This window comes from Alosa sapidissima, chromosome 18 (assembly GCF_018492685.1).
Source record: "Alosa sapidissima isolate fAloSap1 chromosome 18, fAloSap1.pri, whole genome shotgun sequence".
Classification (NCBI taxonomy): domain Eukaryota; kingdom Metazoa; phylum Chordata; class Actinopteri; order Clupeiformes; family Clupeidae; genus Alosa; species Alosa sapidissima.
The window spans coordinates 30420192-30435899 of record NC_055974.1 but is presented as its reverse complement, the minus strand read 5'-3'; the positions used below and the strand labels follow the sequence as shown (position 1 = coordinate 30435899).

At 44.5% G+C, this 15708-nt stretch overlaps 1 protein-coding gene and 1 long non-coding RNA gene across 27 annotated transcripts in view; one reads left to right on the top strand and one right to left on the bottom strand.

Annotated features, from left to right (window-relative positions):
- Positions 1-15708, bottom strand: part of LOC121689804 (NLR family CARD domain-containing protein 3-like) — a 120801-nt gene that overhangs the window by 5427 nt on the left and 99666 nt on the right. For 25 of the 26 annotated variants that reach the window (XM_042070009.1, XM_042069997.1, XM_042069982.1 and 22 more), the window contains one exon: positions 1-69. This exon is cut by the window's left edge and continues 105 nt beyond it. In XM_042070009.1, the coding sequence (XP_041925943.1) occupies positions 1-69 (69 nt within the window). The remainder of the gene's footprint in view (positions 70-15708) is intronic. The other variant, XM_042070001.1, reaches the window with a different exon arrangement.
- Positions 70-13239, top strand: LOC121689854. The gene is made up of 4 exons (XR_006024891.1): positions 70-81; positions 207-283; positions 8061-8213; positions 13143-13239. It is a non-coding gene; the product is annotated as an uncharacterized LOC121689854 (long non-coding RNA).

Here is a 15708-nt window from a genome sequence, read left to right as displayed (position 1 = left end):
GAGGGGTTTGATCTCAGTGCTGATACAAGAGCTCTTAAGCCTTCATCTCCAATACTGCAGTTATCCAGGCTGTAGAGAGAAGTAGGAGAAATACTTCATCTTCATTTCCTTTTGGACAATCAACATTACTGCCAAATGTACAATACTCTTTGTGTGTGTGTGTATGTGTGTGTGTGTGTGTGTGTTGTGTTATGTTTGTTTGTAAGAAAGGAGAGAGCAGTGACCCCACCTGGTCTCAAACACGGGTCTCCAAACTAAACATGCAACTTGTGTTTGTGTGTGTGTGTGTGTGTGTGTGTGTGTGTGTGTGTGTGTGTGAGTGTGTGTGTGTGTGTGTGTGAGTATGAAAAAAATGTTACTCTTGACTTAATAGTAACCCTTTAGATGTGAGTTAATGTGTGTAGTGTGTGTAGTGTGTAGTGTGTGTAGTGTGTGTAGTGTGGGTAGTGTGTAGTGTGTGTATTGTGTATAGTGTGTGTAGTGTGTGTAGTGTGTAGTGTGTGGTGTGTGTAGTGTGTGTAGTGTGTGTTTGGTGAGCTTGGAGGGGACAGACACAGCGCTGCAGCAGAAGGGTCAAATCCCACACACACACACACACTGCCCATTCCCACCACACTGCACACACACACACACACACACACACACACACACACACACACACACACACACACACACACACACACACACTGCCCATTCCCACCACACTGCACACACACACACACACACACACACACTGCCCATTCCCACACACACACACACACACACACACACACACACTGCCCATTCCCACCACACTGCACACACACACACACACACACACTGCCCATTCCCACACACACACACACACACACACACACACACTGCCCATTCCCACCACACTGCATAACAAAAAAATGTTACTCTTGACTTACAGTTTTTTTCAACTGCTTACACACTAAATCTTTGCTTGTCACACAATTTTCTAAACATGTCCTCCAAACATCATAACCCGACACCAAATCTGCAAAACCATACACTAATTCTCAGTGTTTGACTCAGTTTTCAATTGACTAAAACACATTTTGCAAAACACCACACACAATTTTCTACCTAACACACAAAAATCTAACAGGAAGTAACTTGATTTCATTTTTTCAAACACAACCCATCAAAATGCCACACAAAATCACCAGTGCTTCACTCTTTCTCTTCACATGTGCAAACACTCTTTACTTTACTGAACACCATCCAATCATTGCCTTAGTATAGGTCTATGAATAGATATACTCTCTATATAGATATGGACCCTTTCAATCTGCTCCTAGAGGATTTCCGGTTGAAATATTCAGAACCAACGCAGATACTTTGAAAATAGAGAAAATACAGTAATCGGACTTTAGCTTACAGTAATGTTCTACAAAAAGTTGACTTTATTAAAATTTGTCTTTTTACTCTATTTTTGTTTGTCACCATGTTACAGTACCATTAGCTCAATACATTTTTTTGTGCCTCCAGAAAATGGAACGCTTCCTGTAGAATTGTTTGTTTCTGCAGTTGAAAGGGTCTATAGGCCTATGAATACATACAGTACTGTACACGACCCCCCTCTTGTATGGAAATACATATAGAAAGCCTAAGACAGAAGAGCTTTAGGTTTTGAGCAACAGTGTGTACATGATGTATCCAAAATGTCATATTATGACAAAAGTTTTTGTAATGTGAAGCGAATGTTTGCTTTAAACATGTGTTTTTGACATTTTGAATGTTGTGTGTCATTTTGCTGGAGATTTGGGGCATTTTGCATTTTGTGTGAGCAGTTGTGGGTTTTGTGTGTGGAGTTTTGAAAAATACACACCGAGTTTTGAAAACGTGTGTAAACAATTGTAAAAAACTGTAATAGTAACCCTTTAGATGTGAGTTAATGTGTGTAGTGTGTGTAGTGTGTAGTGTGTGTAGTGTGTGTAGTGTGTAGTGTGTGTAGTGTGTAGTTTGTGTATAGTGTGTGTAGTGTGTGTGGTGTGTAGTGTGTGTAGTGTGTGGTGTGTGTAGTGTGTGTAGTGTGTAGTGTGTGTAGTGTGTGTAGTGTGTGTTTGGTGAGCTTGGAGGGGACAGACACAGCGCTGCAGCAGAAGGGTCAAATCCCACACACACACACACACTGCCCATTCCCACCACACTGCACACACACACACACACACACACACACACACACACACACACACACACACTGCCCATTCCCACCACACTGCACACACACACACACACACACACACACACACACACACACTGCCCATTCCCACACACACACACACACACACTGCCCATTCCCACCACACTGCACACACACACACACACACACTGCCCATTCCCACACACACACACACACACACACACACACACACACACACACACTGCCCATTCCCACCACACTGCACACACACACACACACACACACACTGCCCATTCCCACACACACACACACACACACACGCTGCCCATTCCCACACACACACACACACACACTGCCCATTCCCACCACACTGCACACACACACACACACACACACACTGCCCATTCACACACACACACACACACACACACACACACACTGCCCATTCCCACCACACTACACACACACTGCCCATTCCCACACACACACACACACACACACACACACACACACACACACTGCCCATTCCCACCACACTGCACACACACACACACTGCCCATTCCCACACACACACACACACACACACTGCCCATTCACACACACACACACACACTGCCCATTCCCACCACACTGCACACACACACACACACACACACACACACACACACACACACACTGCCCATTCCCACACACACACACACACACACACACACACACACACACACACACACACGCTGCCCATTCCCACACACACACACACACGCTGCCCATTCCACACACACACACACACACACACTGCCCATTCCCACCACACACACACACACACTGCCCATTCCCACCACACACACACACACACACACACTGCCCATTCCCACCACACACACACACACACACACTGCCCATTCCCACCACACTGCACACACACGCACACACACACACTGCCCATTCCCACACACACACACACACACACACACACACACACACGCTGCCCATTCCCACACACACACACACACACACACACACGCTGCCCATTCCCACCACACACACACTGCCCATTCACACACACACACACACACACACACACACTGCCCATTCACACACACACACACACACACACACTGCCCATTCCCACCAGACTGCACACACACACACACACACACTGCCCATTCCCACACACACACACACACTGCCCATTCCCACCACACTGCACACACACACACACACACACACTGCCCATTCCCACACACACACACACACACACACACACACACGCTGCCCATTCCCACACACACACACACACACACTGCCCATTCCCACCACACTGCACACACACACACACACACACTGCCCATTCACACACACACACACACACACACACACACACACACACACACACTGCCCATTCCCACCACACTGCACACACACTGCCCATTCCCACACACACACACACACACACACACTGCCCATTCCCACCACACTGCACACACACACACACACTGCCCATTCCCACACACACACACACACACACACACACACACTGCCCATTCACACACACACACACACACACACACTGCCCATTCCCACCACACTGCACACACACACACACACACACACACACGCTGCCCATTCACACACACACACACACACACACACACTGCCCATTCCCACCACACTGCACACACACACACACACACATACACACGCTGCCCATTCCCACACACACACACACACACACTGCCCATTCCCACCACACTGCACACACACACACACACACACACACTGCCCATTCACACACACACACACACACACACACACTGCCCATTCCCACCACACTGCACACACACTGCCCATTCCCACACACACACACACACACACACACTGCCCATTCCCACCACACTGCACACACACACACACACACTGCCCATTCCCACACACACACACACACACACACACACACACACTGCCCATTCACACACACACACACACACACACTGCCCATTCCCACCACACTGCACACACACACACACACACACACACACACACACACACTGCCCATTCCCACACACACACACACACACACACACACACGCTGCCCATTCCCACACACACACACACACGCTGCCCATTCCACACACACACACACACACACACGCTGCCCATTCCCACCACACACACACACACACACTGCCCATTCCCACCACACACACACACACACTGCCCATTCCCACCACACACACACACACACACACACACTGCCCATTCCCACACACACACACACACACACACACACACACACGCTGCCCATTCCCACACACACACACACACACACACACACACGCTGCCCATTCCCACCACACACACACACACACACACGCTGCCCATTCGCACACACACACACACACACACGCTGCCCATTCCCACCACACACACACACACACACTGCCCATTCACACACACACACACACACACACACTGCCCATTCCCACCAGACTGCACACACACACACACACACACACACTGCCCATTCCCACACACACACACACACACACACGCTGCCCATTCGCACACACACACACACACGCTGCCCATTCCCACCACACACACACACACACACACTGCCCATTCACACACACACACACACACACACACTGCCCATTCCCACCAGACTGCACACACACACACACACACACACACACACACACACACAGCCCATTCCCACCAGACTGCACACACACACACACACACACTGCCCATTCCCACCAGACTGCACACACACACACACTGCCCATTCCCACCAGACTGCACACACACACACACACACACTGCCCATTCCCACCAGACTGCTGTTTGCAACATCATTACTGCTACCATGATTAGACCCCCCCCCCCCACACACACACACACACACACACACTGGACAAATGCATCATACTGCACACACACACACACACACACACACACACACTGGACAAATGCATCATACTGCACACACACACACACTGGACACATGCATCATACTGCAGACACACACTGGACACATGCATCATACTGCACAAATGAAGCCACAGAACTGATTATTATGGGATACTGAAATGTCTTACCTGAGTGTCTCCAGTGTACAGTGTGGGTCACCCAGTCCACTACACAATTCTTGGACCCCAATATCTCCAATACTGTTGGCACTGAGGTCCAGATTTTTCAGCTTTGAAGATGCTTTGGTGAGGACAGATGCCAGACCTGCACAGCTCCTCTCAGTGAGCCCACAACTGTTGAGCCTTAAGGGGAAAACTTCCACCAGTTAACAGACTCTCTGGAGAGGACTTTGATACCATAAGTACATTAGTGTTGTTGTGGCTCTGTATCATACTTAATATCAACATAAATGTTATTAACCCCCCCCACACACACACACACACACACTTCTGCCTATAACTATTGCTATCCTACTCACAGAGCCTTTTGGGATTCCTCCACTACTGGCTGCAGCCTTAAGAGACATTCATCAGACCTGATGTACTTCTTCAAGTCAAACACATCCAGCTTTTCTTCTGATGTCAGAAGCACAAACACGAGAGCTGACCACTGGGTAGATGAGAGTTTGGCTGCAGAAAGTGTCCCTGCACTCAGGAAGCTCTGGACCTCCCCCACTAAGGAGTGATCATTGACTTCATTCAGACAGTGGAAGAGGTTGATAACTCTTTCTGATGATGGCATCTCCATGATCTTTGTCTTAATGTAGCTGACTATTTCCTCTTTGCTTTCATGTTGTACTTTCTTTATCAGGCCACTCAAGAGTCTCTGGTTGGATTCCAGAGAGAGGCCAAGAAGAAAACGGAGGAAAAGATCAAAGCGTCCATCTTCATGTTCCAATGCTTTGTCCACAGCACTCTTTTGTAAGGTGGTCATGGGTTTGCCCGTTGTTTGCCATTTCAGAAGCTGAAACACTTTTCTGGGGGGTTGCTGTGGGGACATGAGATCTTTCCCCTCAGTTATTAACATCAGGATCACGTACAAAGCTGCAAGGTACTCCTGGATGCTCAGATGCACAAAGCAGTACAACTTTTCCTGATGAAGGCCTGACTCTTCCTGAAAGATCTGTGTGCAGATGCCACAGTGTACTGCTGCCTCTCGGACATCAATACCACTCTCTCTCAGGTCGTCTTCATAAAAGATCAGGTTGCCCTTCTTCAGCTGTTCGTAGGCCAACTTTCCAAGAGCAAGGAGACTAGCCTGGTTCCACTGTGGATCTGTGTCATAAACTCCTTCAAACTTCAGACTCCTCTGCTTGGTTTGAAAAACAAGGAAATAAGTGTACATCTCTGTCAAAGTCTTTGGAACCTGCTTACCTCCTTCAGTCTTGAGAAGGAATTCAATAACATTAGCAGCAATCCAGCAAAACACTGGTATGTGGCACATAATGTGGAGGCTTCTTGATGTCTCTATGTGAGTGATAACTTTGCTGGCAAGATTCTTATCACTGATCCTCTTCCTGAAGTACTCCTCTTTCTGAGGGTCACTGAACCCTTGTACTTCTGTGACCCGGTCAACACAGTCAGGAGGGATTTGATTGGCTGCTGCTGGTCGACAGGTGATCCAAATGAGAGCAGAGCGAAGCAGATTCCCCTTGATGAGATTTGTCAGCAGCACATCCAATGAAGTGACCTCTGTCACTTTAGTCAAAATTTCATTTTTCTGAAAGTCTAGTTGGAGTCGACACTCATCCAGACCATCAAAGATGAACAACACTTTGTACTTCCCCTGGCTAGGAAAAGATAACAGCTTAATATCTGAGAAAAAGTTGTGAAGAAGATCCATCAAAGAGAGTTGTTTGTCTTTCATTCTGTTGAGCTCCCGAAAAGGCAGTGGAAATATGGAGAGGATATCCTGGTTTTCTTTCCCCTCAGCCCAGTCCAGGATGTACTTTTGAACCGAGACAGTTTTGCCAATTCCAGCTACTCCCTTTGTGATGACACTTCTGATTGGTTTGTCTTGGCCAGGTAAGGGCTTGAAGATGTCTCTGCATTTGATTGATGTCTCCTGTCCAGCTGATCTCTTGGATATGGACTCAATCTGCCTGACTTCATGCTCCTCATTTACTTTCCCACATCCTCCCTCTGTGATGTAGACCTCTGTGTAGATCTTTTCCAGCAGAGCAGAGCTCCCTTGCTTGGGTATTCCGTCAAACACACTCTGGTACTTGTTCTTGAGATTTCTCTTCAGCTCAGTCTGCCACACTACAGGAAGTTCAACTACAGAAAAACATAAAACAAAATAATGTTAGCCAGCCACTAATACTAAAGACAAAATATGTCCAATGTGTCTTTTACACCAATATGCATTTTAGTGCCTTATTGATGTTTAAATGCAAATGGAAATAAATATCTACAGTACTTAGTAGTATAGTACATTACTGGGTCGTTTAAGAGGGGTCTAAAGACATTCCTGTTCAACATGCACTTAGGGTTTGTATAATATTGTTGTATTTCCATTAGGCTTTTGATTAATTTGACATTATTGTTTATTGTTGATATTCTCCTTAATATAGTCTTACCATGTCATTGTTTTGTTTTATATTATTGATTGAATGGACACTATTGTTTATTATTGCTATTCTCCTTATTATAGTTTGACCAACATTCTAATCTGTTCCCTGGTATATTTTAAATATTATGTTGTTTTTTGTATTTGTGTGTTGCTTTTGGACAAAGGTGTCTGCAAAGTCCCATAACCATAACATCATAACATACCCAACATAAAATGCAAAACACCGACACCAGAAATAGCTGTTTTCTGTTTCTCTAATGTAGCTCTCTGATTTTATTTATCAAACCAATAGGAAATGCAAATAAAGGAACATTTCATACCTTCTTGCAGTTTGTCAGCAATATTATTCTGTTTCATGTTCCTCAGGAAGTACATTGTCATCTTGAGAGCCCCTTCTCTGGCATCACTCTCATCCTGCTCTTTACCCTCAACGTTTTCTTGGTAATCTGGACTCAGAATCTTCTTGAATCTCTTCAGCTCATTCTTCACAAAGTCCATTATCTTCTCCTCAAGCACCTGGTATACAAATATGTTGGTTATACTTTGCATTGCAATACCCAGGTTTTGAATGCCATATGTTTGTTGTTCTGTACTGTAACATGTAAAAGGTGTATATCAGTGCAGCAGGTTGTGGCTGCATCCAAACCTGGAATATGTGCTTGAGGTCTCCCTGGTCACTGACAGCATCTGATTTGCATTCTTCCATTTGGCCACTTAGTATTTAAAGCAAAACAAAACCACAAATCGACTTCCATTAGTTGTACATATGCATGTCTTTATGGGTAAAGGACATTTCCACGGTTCTTATGCTATTGGAGTCTATGGCAGGCCCAACTCTATGGTAAAACATTCTATAATGCTGGTTAATAAAGCTTGGATGTATCAAAACAAAACTTGGTACAGAGGGTCCCCGTTAAAAATTGACACTTCATTCACGATAATGGTGATTCACGCAGCTGGGTGGCGTTCAACGGTCGAACCGGACGGCGCATTCGACAGCAAGGGCTGTGATTGGCCGAGTTTTCAGTGCGTTTCTCTGTTTTTAGCAGCCCCTGCAACATGCTAATCCACTGTAGCCTAAGCTTTGTACATAATGTTAAACATAGTTTTGTATTCAGTGGCAAGATTTCTTGATTGTATAGTGTATTGTAATGTTTTAAAATGAGAGCTTCGTCAGCTGGCAGTAGGCTACTTTGTCGGTAGTCATGAGAAGTTCGCTTGCTAACAGAACATAAAAATGCTGCCCAGAAACCTTGTGAATAGTTCTGACACTAACGAGGTTGAAATATAGCATTTGCCTACAGCATCTCCTTAACAGTAAAGTTAACAAAATGACAGCATTCATATGACAAAGGAAAACGAATCCGGTCACTCAAGACTGTGCCGCAGCCGTGGGGCAGAAGACGCTTGGTGGCCGTCCACAACGTTATAAACTTAACCTAAATAGCCGGCTGCTGTAAGCTACAATCGGATTTTATTGTATACCCCTGTTGTCTCAATGATGATAACATCTCATTTCCGACTATATTTCAAAGTGTGCCGTTCATTTGCATTATTAACATAACATCGTATTTTGTAATTTTTGGCGAAGACATGCATTCCGTTAGGGATATTGAACATATTTAACATTCTCTAACCATCGTGATTTCGAATTGGTGCAGTTGTCAGCACAAAAAATCATTTTATTCTTTTGCTCTTTTGCATTGCTCTATGCTGTTCTATGGTGCTTTCTGCCTCTTGGTTGCGCACGCATGTTTTCGTGACGTTTCATAGAAATCCATATATAATGAGCGCATAAAACGACTTGTTGACGTTTTGGGACATTAATCCAAAGATTGTTAAGGCGGAGCAAGATACTTCGTCGTAGTTCATGTCTATGGGCGCGAAATGGGGATCGAATCCTGTCTGCATAAAGAGGCGTGTCGATGACGTATTGACGAGCGTAAGTTGCAACCGGCCAACAGCAGCGGCAGAAATAACCGGCGCACACCTGATATAAGGTTGATTTTCTCCAGACTGGATTGCTCAAAAATGCTAAAAATGTACCTGAAATGTTCAGAAGGGTTTGAGGATCATGAAAATGTGCCCGAAATTCACATTCCTAACTCTATAGAACCAAGACCTTAGCATATGTGGTGAAATTCTGAGCTATGTCCATAGACTTCAATGGAGCAGTCGCTGCCTCTGCTCTGCATAAAGGGGGATTTTGACCCCCCCCTCGTGCGATCCGGGTTCCCGGAAGTGGCTCCTGATGAAATATCTTGCTCCGCCTTAACAATCTTTGATTAATCTACATGTAGGCTACGTTAAGCTTTAAGGATTGTATGTCCTTAATTTATTTATATAGGCCTATTTAGGCTACTTGCGCAAACCCTGGATACTTTTATTGCCACACAACAATATTGGTGGTATTTGTTACATTAGCTTCAAAAGGCACCGCTTCAGAAAGCTGCACTGCTTGTGAAAGAAGGGGGTGGGGGAGGGGAGCTTGCAGCCAAGTGTCGGAAAAATGCATAGCCTACAACACAGAACTCTCGCATTAGTCACTGACAGTAGACACGCTTCCAGCCTAATGACTTTCACACATTTTGAATGATTTACAGTATGCCTATACATTAGCGCTCCACGTGTAGAGACTGCAGAATACAATGTGTGAATGATGCTCAATGATTTGCCAATAGCCTATAATAGTCTTCTGCTGGGTTGCATGTACTGTATAGCCTAGTTTTACTGTACATTTTTTCAGCCTTTATTGGTTAAATGACCATTTTTATTACGAAAATATTTCTTAACTTCAAAAACACAGTGTCTAAAACTCGGTGTCATTCAGACTCAACCCTCTTGACGTTTGGTGATTAATTGACAGCTGTTTTGGGACACGTTAAACTTTCTTTATAATGAGCGCATAAAACGACTTGTTGTTTGGGACATTAAGCTACGTTAAGCTTTTTCACGTTAAGGATTGTATGTCCTTAATTTATTTATATATTTAGGCTACTTGCGCAAACCCTGGATACTTTTATTGCCACACAACAATATTGGTGGTATTTGTTACATTAGCTTCAAAAGGCACCGCTTCAGAAAGCTGCACTGCTTGTGAAAGAAGGGGGTGGGGGAGGGGAGCTTGCAGCCTAATGACTTTCACACATTTTGCAGAGAAAGCTCGAGTAGCCGAGAGAGCAGAGAAAGCTCGAGTAGCCGAGAGAGACGCCGAGAATGATCGGTTGAAAGCGGAGGTCAAAAACCTCAAACGAGAGCTTCAACAACTCCGAGAGGCAGCCACTTGGAGAGCCACAGAGACATTTTACAGGAGATGAGAGCTGGAATCGGAGAAACTGATTGTTTAGCCTACAGTAGCCTACTGTAGGCCTACTCTACAGTAGCCTAGGCTATAGGTTATGTTCCCCCTCTCAGGCTGTACAGTAGGCCTATTGAAAGTAGACTAATGAGCTTAGACACATTAGCGCTTCCAGCCTAATGACTTTCACACATGAATGATTTACAGTAGACACATTAGCGCTCCACGCAGTGGCGTAACTAGGCCTAGTAGGTGCAGCAAGTGCAGTCGCACCAGGGCCTGTGACCTCCGTCGCTACCCCCGCAATGCAATTGCTGGAAAATTCTATACCGGTCCTTTCTGACTACCTGCGTGCCTTTGGCCAGGCCAAGGCTACAGCGCAGACACTCGCAAATAAATGGGGGTTCAGAGTACATTTGAAAATGTTAGAGCACGGAGAGTGAAGCGTCACTTTGACGAACTATCGGAAGATGAACGCTTAACCGATGCAGAGAGATACTTCAAAGTGCAGGTATTTAATGCAACTCTGGACATCATAATCAGTCAGCTCTCCCAAAGATGTGCAAGCATGCGGAAAACTTGTTATGTGGTTGAGTCTTTACGTCCTATGATCCTTCAACTCGCAGGTGATGATGAACTGCTTGAAAAGGCAGTACTGTACGTTTGTCAGACCATTATAGCATGGACATTGCACCGACATTCCCAACACAACTCCTCTCATTTAGGTCTTGCTTTAAAGCAGAGATTTCACAGAAGTCATCTATTTTTCAACTTGCCAAAAGGCTGGTGGTAGATTATGACAGTGTAACATCCACATTCGGGGAAGTGTGTACTGCTCTCATGTTGTTTCTACATTGCCTGTGACTGTGGCAACAGCTGAGCGATCTTTTTCCAAATGTTCAACAATTGCTGGTGTACAGGCTATAATCAATTAGCTAAATCATTTGTCCAGCTGTTTAAACATTTTTTCGTGTTACATTCAAACGCAAAAGGTGCTTTGATATCTTTTTTGTTTAAACGTCGGCAAGCAGGCATGCTGCGGTTGCAATGAATGAGGATAATTGGTTTTATCTGCGGTGTTATTTTTTGCATTTTGAATATGACTCGCTCCAGCACGTCTACTTTTTTGCACGGTGCTTTCTTAAAGGAGCTGCACCATCTTACAACAATTGCATCTACATTTTCATATTAGAATGTTTTGTCAAGTGTAAGCTTAAACTACCGTGATCAAATTAAGTTTCCGTGCCCCCGCTGAAAGTCTCTTATGCTCTTATGCGCTTATCGTTACACTATCAAATCTATAAGTAACCGTGACAAATAGGGTATAAGATATATAAACTCACGCTATTGTATTATCATATATGTTTGGTAATGGCTCAGCTTTCTCTGATTGTTCTACTGACTTGGAAACTGCATCATGGAAGCAGTAAGTCAAGTCTGTAAGCAGTAAGTCTTCAAGAGCTTGAAGACCCAGCTCTTTAGAGAACATCTACTCTCATAGCAACACTTACAACAAGTCTTACTGATCCTAGCACTCACCAGCCGTTTTAAACTGACAAGTAACTGTTAAAAACAGCACTCACCGACGCACTTATTCTTACTGTACTCTAATGTTTTTTTTTAAACTGTCCTAAAATTGTGAGAATTGTTCTAAAACTTACTGTTTACCATGTTGTTAGTCGCTTTGGTTAAAAAGCGTCAGCCAAATGTAATGTAATGTAATGTAGTCGCATCAAAAATAGTAGTGGCAGAACTCCAAATTGACACCTTGTGGTTGTTTGTGTCAACTGCAGTTTGTGCCATTTCTGCTGAGAAAATGGGGATCGTGATTCCTGAAGGAACCCGTCCAAACTTAACGGGGACCCACTGTATGTGGTCAGTGACCCATTTAGAAGAATACACATACATTTTGCATCATTTGATCACAAGGTTGCACTTGTAACTGTCCATGTAAAGAGATACTTTTGCATCTAGTAATACAGTAAAAGGTACCAAAGCAGGAAATAAGTCATATCAACGTTGAGAGGTGTAAAACACCTTTACAGGGCACCGAATTTATCCCATAGAGTCTATGGAGCTACAGCTGTGTGTCAGACTCTCTGTTTGTGGTTTGTCCTCCTAGTGTTTTGTCTATTTGTCCCCCTCTGCAGGAGCTGTTGTGTACCACTGCTGTCGGTCTGAGTCTCCGCCCTTCCTCTGGCTGCTCCTGGTTCTCACCTGCTCACCTCTCACCTGCTTCCACTGGTGTCTCTGAGCCTGCATCTGATTGCAATTTCAGCTTTAAAATCCCCATTACCAGTCTGCCTCCCTGTCAGAATGTTCCCGTAGCAGTTCTCGAGTGCGACCTGCCTGCCTGCCTGCCTGAGTTTTTGCCTGCCTGTGTTTTGTTGCCGGTGAATGAAGACTGGCCTACTGCCGTGAAGGAGGATTGACTTTTGTGTTTCACCTGCACCCTCTCTGGAGTGTCCAGTTGCCTGTGCCCTGTTCTCCTGCGGGGGTTTTGCCTTCTACGACTGTTTCTTTCTGAACTGTTTTTTGTGCTTTTTCTGAAGGCTGCTTTCTGTTGAAGATTGGCCCAGTGTGTTCCCTGTGGATTACTCTCAGGACTGTGGAAGCTCTGTTTTTTGTCTCTGTTAATAAATCTCATCTGAGTCAATTCTGGGTGTTTGTCATATCTGAACCTGAGTCCCACTCTCTGAAAACGTGTGTGTGTGTGTGTTTGTTTTGAAAGAGAATAAGAGCAAGAAAATGTCAATGTTGAAAGTGATAACTGTGCTTTGTCACTTTCTGACTCGTCCGGCTTCACTGGTGATATCTTCTGATCAAGCTCACCTGCCCCACCCACAGGATGACTCAAAGGTCACAGGTGAACCCGCACATCACTATTACCTACAATCCACAGCAGCTCTGTGCAGCGCATGATCAGGTACACACACACACACACACACTAGGGATGTTAATCGATGACTGTTTGACCGATGGTTGACCGTATCAACCTTAACCGATCAAAGTTGTCCGTAGTTGGTTAAAAAAAAAGTTATCTCTAAATTAGGCTATTATAGACAGTGGATTAAATGCAACTACAGTTGGCCATCTCATTCCAAGATCTTTTTGTGTGAAGAGAACAAATTATCTCTCATAACTCGCCTGTTTATACTTAACAAACCAATAAAAACATTTGGCGCGAGGTCACAGCATTTGGGTTTGCACGCTCACAAGGTTTGTGAAAAGTAAAGGCTACAGGCTAAAACACTTGAGGTTAGAGCCGGGGCAGACGACAGGATGAAGTGTGCAAAGACCATTTCATCAAAAAGAATGACACAGATGTAGTGGCCCATCTTCTGTCTGACTCACGTCACGTTAACCCATGCATTAAACCACATGTCACTGCTTGAACATACTGGTAGTTCACGTTGACAATGGAGAAAACGCTTAGCTTGTTTCGTTTAATGACAGAAATTAAGTTTGGTGCCAACATGTTGTAGAAACACAAACCACATCAGACGTGTTGTAGGGATATCTAGACATGTTGTAGGGATATCTATAGACGTGTTGTAGGGATATCTATAGACGTGTTATAGGGATATATCTATAGACGTGTTGTAAGGATATCTCTAGACGTGCTGTAGGGATATCTAGACGTGTTGTAGGGATATCTATAGACGTGTTATAGGGATATATCTATAGACGTGTTGTAGGGATATATCTAGACGTGCTGTAGGGATATCTAGACGTGTTGTAGGGATATCTATAGATGTGTTGTAGGGATATATCTATGGGCGTAATGTAAGGATATCTATAGAGGTGTTGTAGGGATATCTATAGTCGTGTTGTAGGGATACTGTATCTAAAGAGGTGTAGCAGGGATATCTATAGAGGTGTTGCAGGGATATCTATGGTCATGTTGTAGGGGTATCTACAGTATAGACGTGTTGTAGGGATATCTCTAGACGTGTTGTAGGGATACCTATAGACATGTTGTAGGGATATCTATAGACGTGTTGTAGGGATACCTATAGACATGTTGTAGGGATATCCTTAATCTTTTGCCATATTGTCAAGTCATGTCAAGTCAAGTCATTAATCTTTTGCCATATTGTTTCTTTTGTCATGACTGATATATCTGTTCTGCTGTGCAATGTGATAATGTTCATGACTGATATATCTGTTGTGCAAACACAGAAGCTATTATTTACAAGTGCAAGAACCATTTACAGCTCTCCTGAAAGCACGACAAAACAACAATTAAAAGCCTTTACTTTTTCTCTCTTAAAGTAGCTGTAGTAGGAGCTATGCAATGCGTAAGGGATAATGTATAGAACGCCGGTCATTATCGGGAAATAGGTCTCGACAGGGCGAACCGGACCCCGACACGCAGCGGAGGGGTCTTGTTCCGCCCTGAAGGGACCTATGTGATATCTGTTATACTTAGCAACGGTCTGTTATTGAGAATTAGCAGCCCACCGAACGTTGGGAAGGCCCATTGAAGTGAATGGAGCATTCTGCAGCATTATGAAGAGCCGTGTAATGATAAATTGATAACCGTTTTCATTATACTGTAAGCTGTGAACATTATCAACCATCCTGTCCCAAAGTGCTCATTCTATGAGTGTTTTTATGGCCTTACCTTGATCGATCTGTGCCCTCATCATGTTTGAAGTTTATGTCACGACCCTCTGACCAGTCACTCTTCATGGACACACAAGTGGGCGCAGG